The following is a 15,524-nucleotide window of genomic DNA, read 5'->3' on the forward strand; positions in this document are numbered from 1 at the left end:
GCAAGTAGAGCAACTTCTGGCTGAGAAAACAGCAGCCCTGGCTGTTGACCTCTGCCGGGCCCCCACTGTTAGGGCTTCCCATGAAACTTCTGCTTTACATCTGTGCCTTGTTGCTTATTTTAGAGACTGTCATAGGGATTATTGCTGACATTATTATGGACTGTTTCATCAACAAATATACAAGGAGAGTACTTTAAAATGTATATTACCTAGCAGAGCAGTGATGCAGTTAAAGAAGTTTCGCCACTGTAGCAGGACCTGACTGCCCACGTGTCTGAAGAGTGCCTGGCACTTTCTTCTTTCCACTGGACATCAGGAATGATCACTGATGCTTCTGATGCAGTTAAATTGCTATTAGTAGCATAAGCAGACATCATTTTCCTCAAGGGACTGCAGTGACTAGTATTTTGTTATCAGAGCAGGGGGAAGTGAGATTTGTTTCCTTCTGAATGCTAGCAAGCTAATTCATAATTGCACTTAGTAGGTGATTTGATTTCAAGGGGACATTACAAAGAATCTGTTTTTCAGAGGTGCAGATCCTGCTCATCTTCCATTGAAATCAAGGGAGGGGATTGCTAAGAGCTCTAGGACTATTATTTATTGATGCTGTAGTTTAACAGCTTGTCTAGTTGTATAATGTTTGTAAATGCAGTTATTATTTTGAGAGGAGTCAGCCAGAGCTGGCAGATACTTCTATTTGTGTGTAGCGTACAGTTATATATAACTGTACATTAAGAAACTTTCAAAGGCAACACAGGTAACATGCAGAAAGACCCCTTGTGTTCTTTCCAAGCCTGTCTTTTAATTTTAGTTATGTAATATGGGTGATGGTGGTGTTTCAATTATTATAAGAAAAATGTTTTTAAGTCTTGAAGCAGATTATTTTTAGGGCACTAGCAGGTGGAGAAAAGGAAGAACTGAGACAATAAAGGGAGAAGTTGCAGCTGAGCTGGTAAACAATGCAAGATATATGGACAGAGGCACAGCTGTAAATAGCAGTAATCCAGAGCTGTATCTGCCTGGTCTGAGCACAAGTGTTCTTTTCACTTACAACGTTGTATTAGCTCTAAAATGTGAGACACTGAAGGAAAGGTGCTAGTTTCTCTCTCTCAGGCTGCCTTGATTAGATTTGTTTGTCAAGTTAACAAATGCATATGAAGTGCATGAGGCTCAATAACATCTCCTAAATAATGCTGTTAACACAGTACTGATTAAGCTACAGCAAAACAAAATGAAATGAGGAGGCAAGATCCTCTTTTTTGAAAATGCACATCTGTCATCTCTAGAATGGGATTATGTAAGCTACATTAGTAGGGGAGGAGTCCAGACAAGCTCAAAATAAAATAAATAAAAGCTTCAAACTAGAGCCAGCACAAGCTAATAGGATTGAAAATATTTGCAGGTATGGAAAATGTAGTGAACAGAAAGTAGGCATTAGATATATCTAGCTGAAATGCAAGGGGAGGTAAGGAAAGTTAAGATGCATACGTGGATTTGCTAGTCACTGGATGAGGGCTTCTGTGACCTTCAGAGCAGTAATAACAAATCAAAGCACAAAATCACAAAGACTTCTTTTTATCCTTTTTTTTTTTTTTAGTGGGGATTTCAGATTTCATATCAAAACCTCTAGCAGAAAAACAGATTCCAAATCTGCATTAACAGATTATTGCAAGACTCACTAGGAGAAAGTAGCTGATGAAGATGTTACACCACCTCGCCACAGACAGAGGTTTCTTCAGAGGGTTTCCATTCCTGTTTAGGTTGGTCAAGTTTCATGTTGCATACAAGGGAAGTTTCAGAAGAAGTGCATAGTGGTGATCCCCAAAGCTTCAGGGTAGCACTTTCCAGTGTGCATCTGACAGGTCCTCTCAAGTCCACAGACTGCATCCATGCCATGGCAGGATTTCCATGGCAATACACAGGACTGCAGCGTCTGGATTATCTGGACAGCAGCAGTCTTGCTTTATTTTTAATCCACCTACCCTGCAACAAATTATCAGACAATTGACCTATGTGATACAACTCACTGTCATTAACACCAGCTAGGGGAGTTGAAGAACAGTATAAGAAGCCTTGGGGCAAACCAAAATGAGTCATAGGTGAAATTCCTTCCAATTCCCTTCCTTTAGGGACTATCCTCTCGCTACTACCGCAGGTTCCAGGGTTTATTCCCGCACATAACGACAGGTTCTTTTATAGTCTGAAATAACTATTGTACTTTAAATAGGAAAACAAGTGACATACTTGAGTGCTGTTTTTTTCCCCCTCCCATGAGTAATGCAAAGCATGTGTACACACCTACACACATCCTCAGAATGCTTTTCTTTTTGTAAAGCCTGTGTACATCTGCAGCCAGTGTCACTACAGCTCCAGAGCTTCTGCTGAATTTCGCCAGCATATGCTGTATACAACAGATGCATGGTGGACTTTGAAGTGTAAGTGTCCTAATAAAATCAACAGTTCTTTCTGCATGGTTTTAGCTTCTGGTAGATACCAAACAACAGACAGGAAACTATAATTTGTGCTTCCTTGCCCCGGTCCATCTGGGAATCTTTGACAAAGAGCAGTTTAGCCTTTGATTTGGAATGTGTAATGGGCAGTGAAACTGGAGTGGGTGGCAGGTGACGGACATGGAATAGCTTCTTTCACTTGAGTTCTTCCAGTGGCTCTTCTCACTTACCAATCCAGCAGTTTACAGACTGTTAGGTTCATCTTATGACTGATCTATGTTCTTATTTTGATAGAAGTGTGGGTTTCAAGTGTCCTCCCACTTGGCTTCTGCTATAGTGAGGTTACCTGTTGGTTTTGGTTGACCTCTTTCCTGTACTTAATGCTGATAACCCATGAGAACCTAATTTTGTGTTTCTGTTGTCAGATGTACTGCTGAGAGGAATGGCCCAGCCACCAGGCTCAAGTCATGTGCATGATTTTCCTTCCTTTTCCCCCCACCCCAGCTGTCTTCTGAGTCTCTTTGTCTCATTTCCTCTGAATCTGACTGTTCTTGCTGAAGCTTCATGGCTTTAGGAACATACTGAGGACGCAGCTGCTGTGGTTCCAGGTATCTGCTGGCATTTGTAGTTACTGTTTTGCTTGCTCTTCAGAAAGAAAAACTCTACTACCTGGCTGGGTGAAATCTTAGATCCACTGAACTAAGATCTCCTGTGGGCTCTGAGGTCAGGATTTTGACCTCTTTTGGCTTTTGAAATTATATCATTTTCTGAAGGCTCTCTACAATGGCAATGTGGCTGAAATCCATTCTGCAGGAGCTGGTGTGGCTATAGATAAGGGGAATGAACAGTAGAGCTTCAGGCTGTCTTGTGTCCTGGCATTCCCATGTGCCCCAGGCAAGTTTGCAGGAAACCTCCCTGGACAGGAGCAATAGTCTGTATTTGTGGTTTATTGGCTGTTGGCAGCAGCAGTAAAGAAATCTCTAAAGGGCCCAACTGTGCAAACAGGTTTCATTTCCATTATATTTTACTGAATGCCCAAACTCCTTAGAGAGGTTTTCTCTAAGTATTTTACTCCAGTCAATGATATGTGAACAGCTGTGGGAGCAAGAGGAGAATAGGATTCTGCTTCCTTCACAGGCAGATGGCCTCCCAGCCTTTGGGACCTGACTAGTGCGTGTATTCCTTCTCTCTCTCTGTCCCACCATATCATGATTACTTCAGCTTTCCAGACAAGAGGATCTGCAAATTCCTTCCTCTGTGAGCAGAACAGCATCTGCTCTGGTGCTTGTGGGGCTTCCTTTGCATGTGTCATTTATGAACCAAATACCACACAAGGGAGGAGGAAGTTGAGTCCTTATCTGCCACCTCCTGGGTGAGTGTACTCAACTGTTGGGTGGATGTCCTGCAGTAATGAGGAATCCTCCCTTTGTGTGAGGGATGGCCTGAACATCTAACTGGAGTCTTGAAGAGAGGGGAGTATAGAGTAGTCCCCTTGCCTTAATATTTTTAACTTGTGGGCCTTTTTGGTGGGCTCCCAGTCTGATGTGCTTGAAGGTTGTATCCCTCATTGCAGGTGCCCAACTCCTAACCCTTGGATCGGGGAACGTGTGATAATTTACCTGTGGAAAATATCCTGAGAAGACCTTGTCATCATTTGCTTTGTGTTGAATGTTACTGCTTTCCTGGTATCTTTTTCTGTACTTAGCACTGCAGATGGTCTGTTGATTCATGTGACTTCATCTTTCAGTTAGCACTATGGAGTTAACGTGCTTCAAGTTGATATGGACAAGCTTTGAGTGTATGTGTCTTTGGGGACCTTCCAGATTGGGAATGCTACACAGTGGAATCTGGATTAAGTTTAGTGCTTTTCCTAAGCCACCCCTGAACAGAGGCTGTCTTTATTAGAGCATCTGCCAGGCTTCTTTATCAGAGGAGGACTGTTTCACATCATCTTTGAATATCTAATTGGATTCTACTTGAGCTCTTTCAAAGAATTCTAAACACATGCTATCCTCTAAGTACCTACAGAAAAACTGGTTTGACATGTTTGTAATCATCAGAGGGGTTTAAGTGTGTTTTCTAATAATTTTCCTTGTTCTCTTTATGGTAATAACATGTCCTTGCCTGTCAGCCCGGAACCGTTTTTGAGTGGGATACAGAGCAGGGTCCATCTCCTTCCTCTTGGCTCATCTGCCACTGGCAGTAGCACAGAACATATTACCTGGCATAGTTTCATTGGAGCTTAGCATTCTCTGGATTTAATTTCCTTATGTTTTCTTGGGAAAATAACTTCCCTTCCTGCTTTGTTTATTGCAGTTTGATATTCCTGTCTCAGACCCCATTTATCTCTTTTCTGTCTCAGTTTCATTAGAAGATGCAGCTAAACAGCTGTGTGGAGGACCAGGGGAGTTTCAAGTGTTTTCTCTTTATGCTGAGATTCAGTAGTGCTGCTAAATCCTATGTTTCCCTCTGTCCTCCTGTAAGCAAGTGTCCTTATTGCTTGTATTTTTTAAATCAGTGATGCCTAGAAGTCACAGAGACATTGCCTTCAAAGCTTTCATGCACACTTTTTGATACACTACCTTAGCATCTAAAGAAGTAATACAAATCCTGACCATGTGACAGTAAGGCTTCTGGATTTGGCTGAACAATCTAATGGCAGATAGCATCAACCAGCAAATGGAGTGTGTGATTGGAAAGCAGCAGGCACTGTCTGCATTTTTGGTTTTGCTTGTGACTTGTTCTGTGACCTTCGGTTAAGTCTTTCCCCCTCAGTGCAAACGGGATACTGAACCACCATTCCCTGTACAAAGTGGCTTGGGATATGTAAATAAATTTCTTTTCCATTTATTCAAAATCAGTTGACAGATTTGGTCCTCTTTTCATTTTACACAACTGCAGTACTTCTGTATAGTCTAATAGGAACTGAACCAGACCAGCGTCTTTTGCAGAATCAAAAACCTAGGAAGCTTGACCTATCTTTAAAAATTCCAAGTAATTAAATATTCAATTTAAAATGTATGCAATATAAGTTAAGGGTATGCACAAAGTATTAGGCTATACTGCTCCCAAATTGTTAGGCAGTGTAGTACGTAGGCCATTTACCTATTCTTTGTTTTCTGGTTTCACAGATTCAAATACAAACAAAGTTGATATTTTATGGAAATAAGAAGAGTGCATCATCTAGTTCCCCTATTTAGTATAGTCCCTGCTGTGTTAATGCCTCTCTAATAGTTTCTTTAAGCACAATTGCTTATCTCTCATTTTGGAATGTAACCTACTGCAATAAACACTCCATGATCCTACATGCTTTTTATTGACTGTAATTTTGCTATTATAATTAAAGGTATGGCTAATTACACCTGCCTTCTGAATTAGTGTTGCAAATTTTGGCTGATTTACATCTATCACTGTCTTACTTATGTGTAATGTCACTGTCTCTCTTATCTGTAATGCTTCCCTGTTGTATTAGTAAAAGGAGGATAAAGTGTGTATAGTCCAGGAGATTCCTAACAAGGGATTTTTATTATAGTATTTTCCAATAACATCAAGCAAGGAGCAGCTCAGGTGATGCATGCTCTTATTGCTAGCTGGTACTTGTTTATGTTAATGGCAGGAGCCAAATGCAGGCCACTGACTTCTTTTTAACTAATGCTACAGCATTTAGCCTGATTCAGGATGATGTCTGAGGCGGTTTGATCTAGTGTGGTGAGGCCAGCAGTTTAGGAAGCTACCTGCATGAGCTCTGCTCTTTGCACCTCCAAGTTGCACGCTCCCACTGCTCAGCTTGGAGAGCTGTTCTTCATCCTCACTGTCTATGCAGACTTGAGTGGGATCCCTGCCTTCTGGCTCTGCTCTCAGACCACTTTCAGAACTGGTTGGTAATTTATTTGTGTGTTTGCATAAATTATGCTCTGTCTAGTTCTAGCTCTTTGAAATTCTTGTGTCTTTTCTCACCCAAACACTCTCCTGTTAAGAATCCAGAGAGAAACTAAGAGGTACATCTTGGTCCAATTGATGGTCTGTCTTTGATTTAGAAATAGTTGCCTTCACCTAATCATCATCTAATGCTTTTATTTTTCAGGTGCAAGGCCTGACAATGGCACCGAATGAGCACTGCTTTCAAGCCCCCTTCCTGTAAACAATAGGACCAAACAAGGCGGTGTGATGAACATGCCACTGCATCAAATCTCTGTCATTCCAGCTCAGGATGTTACCTCTTCTAGAGTCTCCAGGAGCAAGACCAAAGAAAAAGAGGAACAGGTACTGTCAGATATACTTCAGTACTTCACAGGAACTTATCTAAGTATAAAATGACAGAGCTTATCAAATCAGACCTGGTTCTGTTAGAGCCCAAACTCCTTGCAGGACTGCTGGTTTTAGTCAAGATGAATTACTTCTTCCATCTTGTGTTTGCTAGCTGGCTGCAAAGTCACAGAAATTGTTGTTGAGTCACTTCTGCAAAATGCAACCTATGACCATCTATTTTGCATCAGAATTCAAGGCAGATTTGGGGTGATGGCTCTGGTACCATTGTCACAGAAGCTCTTACAGGTGTGTTTTACCTTTCTAAAGGAAATACAATATGCGATGTGTCATGCATCATATTTTCCTATGCAGTATCTAGCAGCTGTGTTGTGCTTTCTGTTGAATGGAATACCTGGAAAAACACAATTGTACACCCATCTGTATACTTACTGTGTTCTTCCCTGGAGATATGTTTTGGTATTCTTAACTTGGGAGCATGTGTGTGAATGGAATTGTCTTGTGGTACTAATGAGACCTGGAATGCAAAAATACCTAACAGTCATAGGTCTAATGGAATCCAATTTATAACCTATTTAACAATTTTAAATAGCCTACTGTGTCTAGTATTCATGTGTCAACCCTGTTTGCCCTGGACAGTGTTTTCAATTCATCCCAAAGACCTTAGTGTGCATCATACTTTAGTGTACACTGCAATGCATTGAATTTTACATTATCTACACAGAAATCTCTTTGTGGTTCTTTATTCTTGCTTAACATAAAGTTGGGTCAAGAGAACTTTTTTTTCCCCCGAAAAAAACTGCTCAGCAGTGGTTAATTCTGAGGAGATCTAGGGTGATAGTGATTACAGGGTGGGTAAGAAGTGTATGGGACTACAAGGACACCTTCATGCTTCAGAAAGAGATTCACTAAGACTAACTTTGGGTAGGATTAAAGCAGTTGCTTTTGATGTGCTTGGATCATCTGTGCTGAATATGCTTCTTACCTGTCAGCTGTCCAGATTGCACCTACCAAAGTCACTGCTGAGTCAGTAAAAATAAATTGTCCCATTGTTGTGGGGTGTTTTTTGAGTCTTCTCCTTAGTAACATTCTTAAATGAATTCTAGCCCTTCACATTTTAAACCAGTAATTAATTAGGCTGGAACACTGGTGGTTTTGGTTCCTAGGACTTGGCAAGAAGTTATTTTCACAGGTGAGATGCTCTAAATCTATAAAGAACCTTGTCTCAGGTATCTGCTGGAATCTCTCACTTCCCAACTGTTACATATAGCCACTGTCTCGAGAGTGGTCTAGGTAAGAGGGCTCAGCTGTTTCTTCCCTTTCCATGTGAAACTGTATATGTTGGAAGAGAGTGAAACAGCCCTTCTGCCAAGTGCAGGGCAGTGCTGTGAATTAACTCTGCATCCCTGGGATGATGGGGATTAGGGGCCTGATAAGATCAGCAGTAACTCAGACTACGAAATTAGCTCAGAAGTGGGAGTCTTATGTCTCTTAAACCTGTTCTTCACTTCTGACGTAGCAACTTCAGTGTTAACAAAGCTCACCTATGTTTACTTAAGGGTAACTAGCTGAAATTTTGATTTGTTTCCCCTGCCAGGCTGCTGTTGTAGTTTCATGTCTTGGGCATTTAAAACAGAACAGAATATTCAAATGAATATGTGCAGTACTGCAGAGGAAATAATGGGTACTCAGACTACACAAGCAATAGATTAAGCTAACCTGGAAACACGTCATGTTTCCCAAGTTTTGTTCTTCCTGTTTCTGTCATCATATTTACTTATCCCCCAGGTGTCATGTATTCTGCCACAGCTGGAATAGCTGGAGTGCTGGGTGAACTGCCTCCTGTCCTTGATGCACAGCTGTACTGATACTGCAGCTGCTCCTGTGCATGCAAGCCCTTCTATACTCTTCCTCACTCTCGCAAACTCATTGCTTCTAGTGTTAACCTTTAATGCTGGATCTAAGAAACAAGCTGGAGGGCAGTCAAGCTGTTAATGTTTTGACTTTGACCAATCCAGTAAAATTTTTGTACTGAATCACTGAAGGACATTGAGGGCTACTTGGTAGTCAGTCCCTGTCAACTCTTGGGTCCAGTCAGGACCCACTAACCATGACTGTGAGTTTTGCTCATACTTGAAGTATGCAAGCAACAGAAATTGTAGATTATCAGTGACATATTAAAATCACTTCAAATTGCCTGTGTTATGTTTGAGATAGAAACCACTGCTAGGTAAAGAGAAGCATGTGGAGCAAACATGATCATTATCCTGTGTTGTGCAAGTCTGTTGAGCAGTTCAAGAAGATTTTGTGCCTTAGGTAACATCCGTTGTACAAGAGGACGCTAGGTAAAGCTGAGAAGGCATTTGCACTTCAGTTTTGTAACTTCAGCACAAAGTCAATGTAACTTCTGTACTTTCATGCTTCAGTTGTGTAACTTTCCTTTGTGTAACACAGCTCAGTTACTTCTTCATATTGTGGATGGCCCTGGACAAAGTTCTCATGGATTTCTGCAAAAACATGCAGTAGTTTTTCAGAAGCAAGTGCAACATTTTGCAGTTGGATTCAAGTGCTGTGATTCATAGATTCATAGCATGGTTTGGGTTGGAAGTGACCTTAAAGATCATCTAGTTCCAGCCCCTGTGCCATGGGCAGGGACAACTTCCACTGAACCAGATTGTTCAAGGCCTCATCCAACCTGCCTTACCTGTACTATGTAATAGAAACACTCCTCACCTTTTCTGTGTTGGAACAACAGTACACACCTCAAATGTGTGCACTGCAGTGTTAAATTGGTTTCAGTTATGAAAAGCCGCTTGCCAGTCTGAACAAAATCAAACAGACCCCAAACCACAATCAAAACCAATATCACTACTTCAAAGATATTTATCTTAGTGAAAAAACTATATAGGTTTACTTTATAATACCAGACTATTTTCTTTGCCCAAGCACACTGCCTGGTGTGTGCTTTGTAGTATGAGACAACTTCTACCTATCTCCCCTGGTCATTACCAGGCTCTGGCTAAAGTCAAGGTACATAAGTGAAGATTTACCTTGTTTTTTATTCTTTCTTTCTTTCTCAAACTAGAGCTTTGGCTTGTACCTGCACCATAAGAAGTACTTCACAGGTAAAGCTCAAGAAGCATAGTAACAGAAAATGAAATACCAATGTGTCTGGAGAGAGAACTTCACTAGTCTGTGAAAAATTGGTGTTTGTCCTATCCACCAGAAGGAAGATGCTTTTTACCATCTTCTGTCATCTGCTGTGATTTTGTGTGTGTTTAATTATGCACATTTCTAGTAGGGGTACAGAGGAAAAATATGTAAGTTGTACCGGTCAGATCTCTTAGTATGTCTTCTTTTTCATGCTTCTGCTCAGGATGCAGCTCTTGACTGGCTTGACTGGTTTTAGTAATAGTTTTCTTTGCTATAAGAGCAAGATTTCTGGGCTAATGATTTGTGACTAACAGTGAAGAACAGCAAAAAAATTCCTACCACCTTTATCACTACAATCCGGTTTCTCAAACTAGGTGATCTGTAGTCCCTGGGCATGCCTCATAGCAGATTAACATACAGATTCAATACTTGCAGAAGTCAGGGGCAAGAATTCTACTGAATCTGAAGAGGTGATAAAACACAAAACTCTTGCCTACCATTTCTGTTTTAATTCCTCAGTGATATAGATTCTGATTCAGGTTAGTGTAATGTTCAAGGTTTAAAATAGTTGAAACCTGGTTAAAGCAGTCTTTCATGAAACTTTGTCCATTTGCCCAGTAAAAAGAGGAAAGGTCATAAAGGGATTATTACTCTTGCAATTAATTCAGATGGACTGTTAGCTTTAAGTGCTATTAATAACCATCATTAGCTTCTTACGTATCCTTCACTAGGAATAGCTTCATACTTACCTGATTTAAGGTAGAGTCTATTGTTTGAGAGATGCTGCAACCCACCTCTGTCCCTTTCTGGTGGGTAACATGCTGGCACTGATGTTTCCTAACATATCCAGAAGCTATCAGCTCTCAGGATTTGGATTGGAAATCCAAAGTGATGCCAGCATGTGGCTGAGGTGTTGCTCTTGTTTTGTTCTGTTACACCATTGCCTCTTTGAGGACTTTGTGCCTCACTTACTGAAGCAGACTGCTGTCTACCACGTTCTAAGTAAACATTGCTGTGAGTAAAGCTCCCTGAGCTTTTATGTTGCTCTTCTAAAAATTTGTGACTTCCTAACTATAGCTTCCTGTGCTATGATCTCTGAAGATCTCATAAGCAGATCAGGGATGGACAGAATCAGTGTCTGAGTGAGAGGTCATGAGATGTTGGTGCAAGTCCTTTTGGGTGTGCAGTACTCTTTCTTCTTAGTGGCCTGGACCTGGGAAGCAATACTGAAGTGTCGACAAAGATCACATAGCATTTATCACAGAAGCAGATTCATATTCTAGTCAAATTTAAACTTGCTAGTTCCACTTAATCAACCAAAACTTTCTTCCATCCTCTGTTCTAGAGGAAGACAAAAAGGTAGTTCCAAGTGCTGTGTAGTATTACTGGCTGCTATGTGCTCAGCATAGATGATCACAAACATCTTCAGGCTTTTCTCAAAGCTGTCATCTTGGAGATACTATGACTGTCTAATTTACCTGGATGAAATTACAGCAAGAGAAGTATGTTGTGCTGCATCTTGCTAAATTTCTTATGACTTCTTAATTGTTATGTCCCACATCTTTTAGCAGGAAAAACACTATGGCCTGTTGATTCAAATAAGCCATGGCTTACTGGAAAAGCAGGGCTCACTTGTAGAAGAAAAAAAAACCCAACAGATGCATTTGCAAGAATTTTTTAATCCTAGATCAGTAGAGCAGTATAAGAGTGCATGCTTTGTGTCGTTGAAGACATTGTGACACGTTAGAAGCTATTTTCAGGTACATCAGCACTCTGTGACCTTTTCCATTCACTTTTTGGACTTTGAGCTGTGAATGTGGGCTCTGACTGGCTGAATTTGATCCAAATACTCAAGCATTTGTAAGGCTCTGTGTGTGTATTTGTGTTTGGTTTTGTTTGCCATTCAACCAAATCATTCATTAAGCAGCCATGCTGCAAATCCGTTGAGAATTTCACCCCTTAGTACTTTTATACTGATTTGTTTGTGTGTAGCTGTGTCATATATTAACACTGGACCTGACATCTTCTTTTTTAAAATCTGCTTTGTATAGAAACTGGTTAACTATGGAAGAATTTTTGTCTGAGTATCCTCAAACTTTTACATGGTAAACAGAATGTGTCTCTTGTTGTACTGCTTATGGGCTTAGCCTCAGAGTGGGAGTTGCAGGGTCCCTTCCTCACAATTCAAACCTGTTTTTCAATGGATAATAAAGCATTTCTCAGAAGAAGCTGATCTCCCCTTTCCCACTTTTTAAAACAGCTAGTTTTTTGACACAGCATGCAAGCTGTGACAGGGCACTCTGTAAGAGCTGCCGTTAAAATGCTCTTATTTCTGAAGTCTAGAAGCCAGTAAAAATATTTCCTAGACCTTGCCATTTGAGAATACATCAGGTGACTGAGGCAATTGCAACATCCTTTCAAGCTGTATCCCTGCAGAAATGATGTCATGCTGGGAGCGTGGTATTTCCATGGGTGATTTCTGTGCTAAAAGATGTTCTGGTACATGTCCGTGTAGGAGCAGGTGCCTGAATGTACTCACACTCAGATTTACCTTTAGCAAGTAAACAGTCTAGTCAGAAGCACTAAGCAAATAGGGAAATTGTTTCACACCAAATGCCTCTCTTTTCCCCACAAGTGCACTTGTCATGCTTGAACACCACCCCGCTTGTCAAGGCAACTTAGTTGCATCAAACCCATTCTGGGCATAATACTTTGCAGTTGCTGTAAGGTGTCCCTGCAAACCTGCTCTCAAAGAGCATTGCCTGTTTCTTTATGCCAGTGAACCTTTTGGGGTCTGGCAGTGGTATGAGTGTCTGAGGTGGGAGGGAGCTGCTCCCGCTTGAACAGTCCTAACAACAAAAAAGTCAAACCATGCCATTTGATTTTTCATTGTGTTTGTCTTGGAGTGCGTACAGCATGTGTGAGGAAAGGCGCAGATGGCTTCTGAGTGGAGATGAATTACAAAAGGCAAACTGAGAAGTGGTTTCTGAAAGGGATTTGAAGGAAAAGAGGAAAAAAACCTTTCTTTTTAAAAGTCAGCAAACATTTTTAAAACTAACAGAAATTAATACATTGCCACAGTTTTATTTTATATACTGATGCTTCAGGAAAGGAACTTTGGAAGTTTCAGGTTTTGTTGTTTGCTTATAATTAGACTCATTTACATACAATCTCTGCTTTGAATTTTTCTCCTTATTGTATGTGAACTCCTTGTTTTGGTGTCTCTAGACCAGAAAGTTAATTATTATGATCTGTAGCTCTTGTATTAACCTAAATTTTTAAACCACCACTCTGATATTAGCACAATCTCTATCTAGTTTACACTAGCAGCTCACTTGAACCAGCTGAGACTCATTCTTTGAAAAATGTGATTTTCTAGAACAAGTGCCAGTGCTGTTGAAGATAGCCAAGCATGCTTTGGTGGTGACGTTTTGGAGTTCTGTTTCTGGTGTACGTTAATGTGCAACAGCTTGCCATAAAGGGACCCCTGGGTCTGAGACTGTCATTTTAGAGTTTATCTGTTTTTTCCTTCCCTGACAGAGGCACGCTTGCTTGTTTGCCTACTAATGAGCTGCGTGTGTCAAACATGATCCTACGCTGAGCTATGTGTGCATATAAATATCCATTAGCGCAGCTCTCTTCAGGCAAGATCGCCTGTGCAAGATATCCACAACTTTGACAGACATTTTGATCTTTTCACAAAGGAAACGGATTTATGTGGCACCTTAGCGAATTTTTATCATCATTGCTATATTTATGTAGGGCTGTTCATAACAGTACTGTGTTTACCCTTTGTCCCAACCTTTTCAGACAAGCTTTGGTATGCCCAGTAAGTGAGGCAGCAGTGTATAACTACATTAATTAAGTGCTGTCACCTACATGGACACATTCAACTTATCCGAGAGGTTGTCTACCACTCCAGGATGTAGCAAATTTTTTTGCTAACCTAGAGGTTAAGACTTCTGGTATGATGTTAGAGTGTACATGATGCCTACCTGCAAGCTGAGACTACCTGTGTAAGGTATTTCCCAGCACCCTTGATCATGACACTGAGGGAGAGTCCCTGTCTTCCTCCAAGACCATCATCCAGCTGTGTGAGAGCTGCTCAACATTCTCCAGCTTTGGTTCTCCAGCTCATGTGCTAGCAGTCACTGCTTTACTTCATGCTTCAGTTCCTTAGTCTACACAGTTGTAGTTGATCTTTCTTCTGCGACAGAGCCATTTAATTGCTTGGTTTTCTGAGAGCTGTCAAAAATGGATGTTAAAATGTGCCCATGTTATGCTGCAAATCCGTGCGGAGGCAGGTTATTCTCTGACCAAAGATTTTCTGAGTCAGTATTCTATCCTTTCTTCTGTACTTTGTCACTAGGAAAACAATAAATGAGTTAGAAGAGTGGCATCCCATGCTGTTCCTTCTTATTTTTATGCTATTTCAGGACAGCTTTTCAGCCAGTACCAGGACTCATTTCAGAGGTGGCCAAAGTCTGAGCTATTGTGAAGCATCTCTCATGCTGGATTTTTTGCGAGGAAATGTTACCCTTTCTTAGAGAAAATATTGCTTACTAGGATCAAGAGGCAGATCTCTCTGAATCCACTGGAGTTTTGGGGAGTGGTTGTATATAATAGAAAGTTGTAGTTCCATAGTTCAGTGCTGGTTTTTCAGGGCAGATAAAATTAGGCACATCTGTAAGTCATCAGAGGCACTACAGGGATAGATGGCACACAAGAGAATTGTGTCCTATCACCTCTGCAGTGCATGTTGATGCCAGACTGTACCATACAGCCTGTGGAAGGGACTAGTCTGCAATACTTTTTTTTTTTTCTCCTTTTCCCCCTTTGTTTTCTTTCTTCTTTAGCTTTTATTTTCTGCTCATATACTGTATTTTAAATCTCACAACCACATATTGATCAGAATGTTGATTGGCATCAATTTCTTAAAATAAGTATGAGATTACACTTTTTGTAGGATGTAGAGAAAGAAGGCTAAAGAAGTTGTTGGAGTTGCATCTACCTTTTTTGAATACCAGCTAAGACACTGGTTTCTACTTTGCCTTTAAAGTAGTCAAGCAACAGCCTCGTAATACATATCAGTAGCTTTTCCTGAATGGAAAGTTTCAGAAGAGGAAATGTTTTAGTCAGCTCTGACTGGATGCACAAACTCCAGGTCAGTTGTAAAGTGTTTGGTTTGGGTTTTTTTGGGGGGGATTTTTTGGTTTGTTTGTTTCTTTCTTTCTTTGTTTTCTCTTGCAATCAGCTGCCTGCCCAGTACCTATTCCCAAGCAGCAGATGACAGAAGAGGTGGTTTCTGGATTGTTCAGTTTGAAGCATTCACTACATTTCCCTTAGGAAGTGGCTTACATGATGTTTTTTAGCTTCAGTTTCTATGCGTAACAAGGCTGAAAACATTTGATTGATCCCAGAGAACAGGAAAGAGTTTGGTTTGGATTTTTTCCCCCTTTCAGTCTCTAGTTATGTTTACTGTAATGCAGATGGCTGAAAGCACATTATTTGGGTAGGGGACACAGTCTCAAGCTGCGCCAGGGGAGGTTTAGACTCGAAGCGAGGAGAAAGTTCTTCACTGAGCGAGTCATTCGTCATTGGAATGGGCTGCCCAGGGAGGTGGTGGAGTCACTGTCCTTGGAGGTGTTCAAGAGG

At 40.9% G+C, this 15,524-nt stretch overlaps 1 protein-coding gene across 5 annotated transcripts in view; it reads left to right on the forward strand.

Moving 5' to 3' along the window:
• MARCHF8 (membrane associated ring-CH-type finger 8) overlaps window positions 1-15,524 on the forward strand; it is an 84,797-nt gene that overhangs the window by 15,311 nt on the left and 53,962 nt on the right. For 2 of the 5 annotated variants that reach the window (XM_054163433.1, XM_054163438.1), the window contains exon 2: window positions 6,535-6,713. The exons of 1 other annotated variant lie outside the window; for it this stretch is intronic. In XM_054163433.1, coding sequence (XP_054019408.1) covers window positions 6,618-6,713 — 96 coding nt within the window. In that variant the 5' untranslated portion in view covers window positions 6,535-6,617. Of the gene's footprint in view, window positions 1-3,037; window positions 3,059-6,534; window positions 6,714-10,859; window positions 10,884-15,524 lie in introns of those variants that run through there. 2 more of the 5 variants (XM_054163434.1, XM_054163437.1) reach the window with 2 other exon arrangements.

Source organism: Dryobates pubescens, chromosome 8 (assembly GCF_014839835.1).
Source record: "Dryobates pubescens isolate bDryPub1 chromosome 8, bDryPub1.pri, whole genome shotgun sequence".
Classification (NCBI taxonomy): Eukaryota; Metazoa; Chordata; class Aves; order Piciformes; family Picidae; genus Dryobates; species Dryobates pubescens.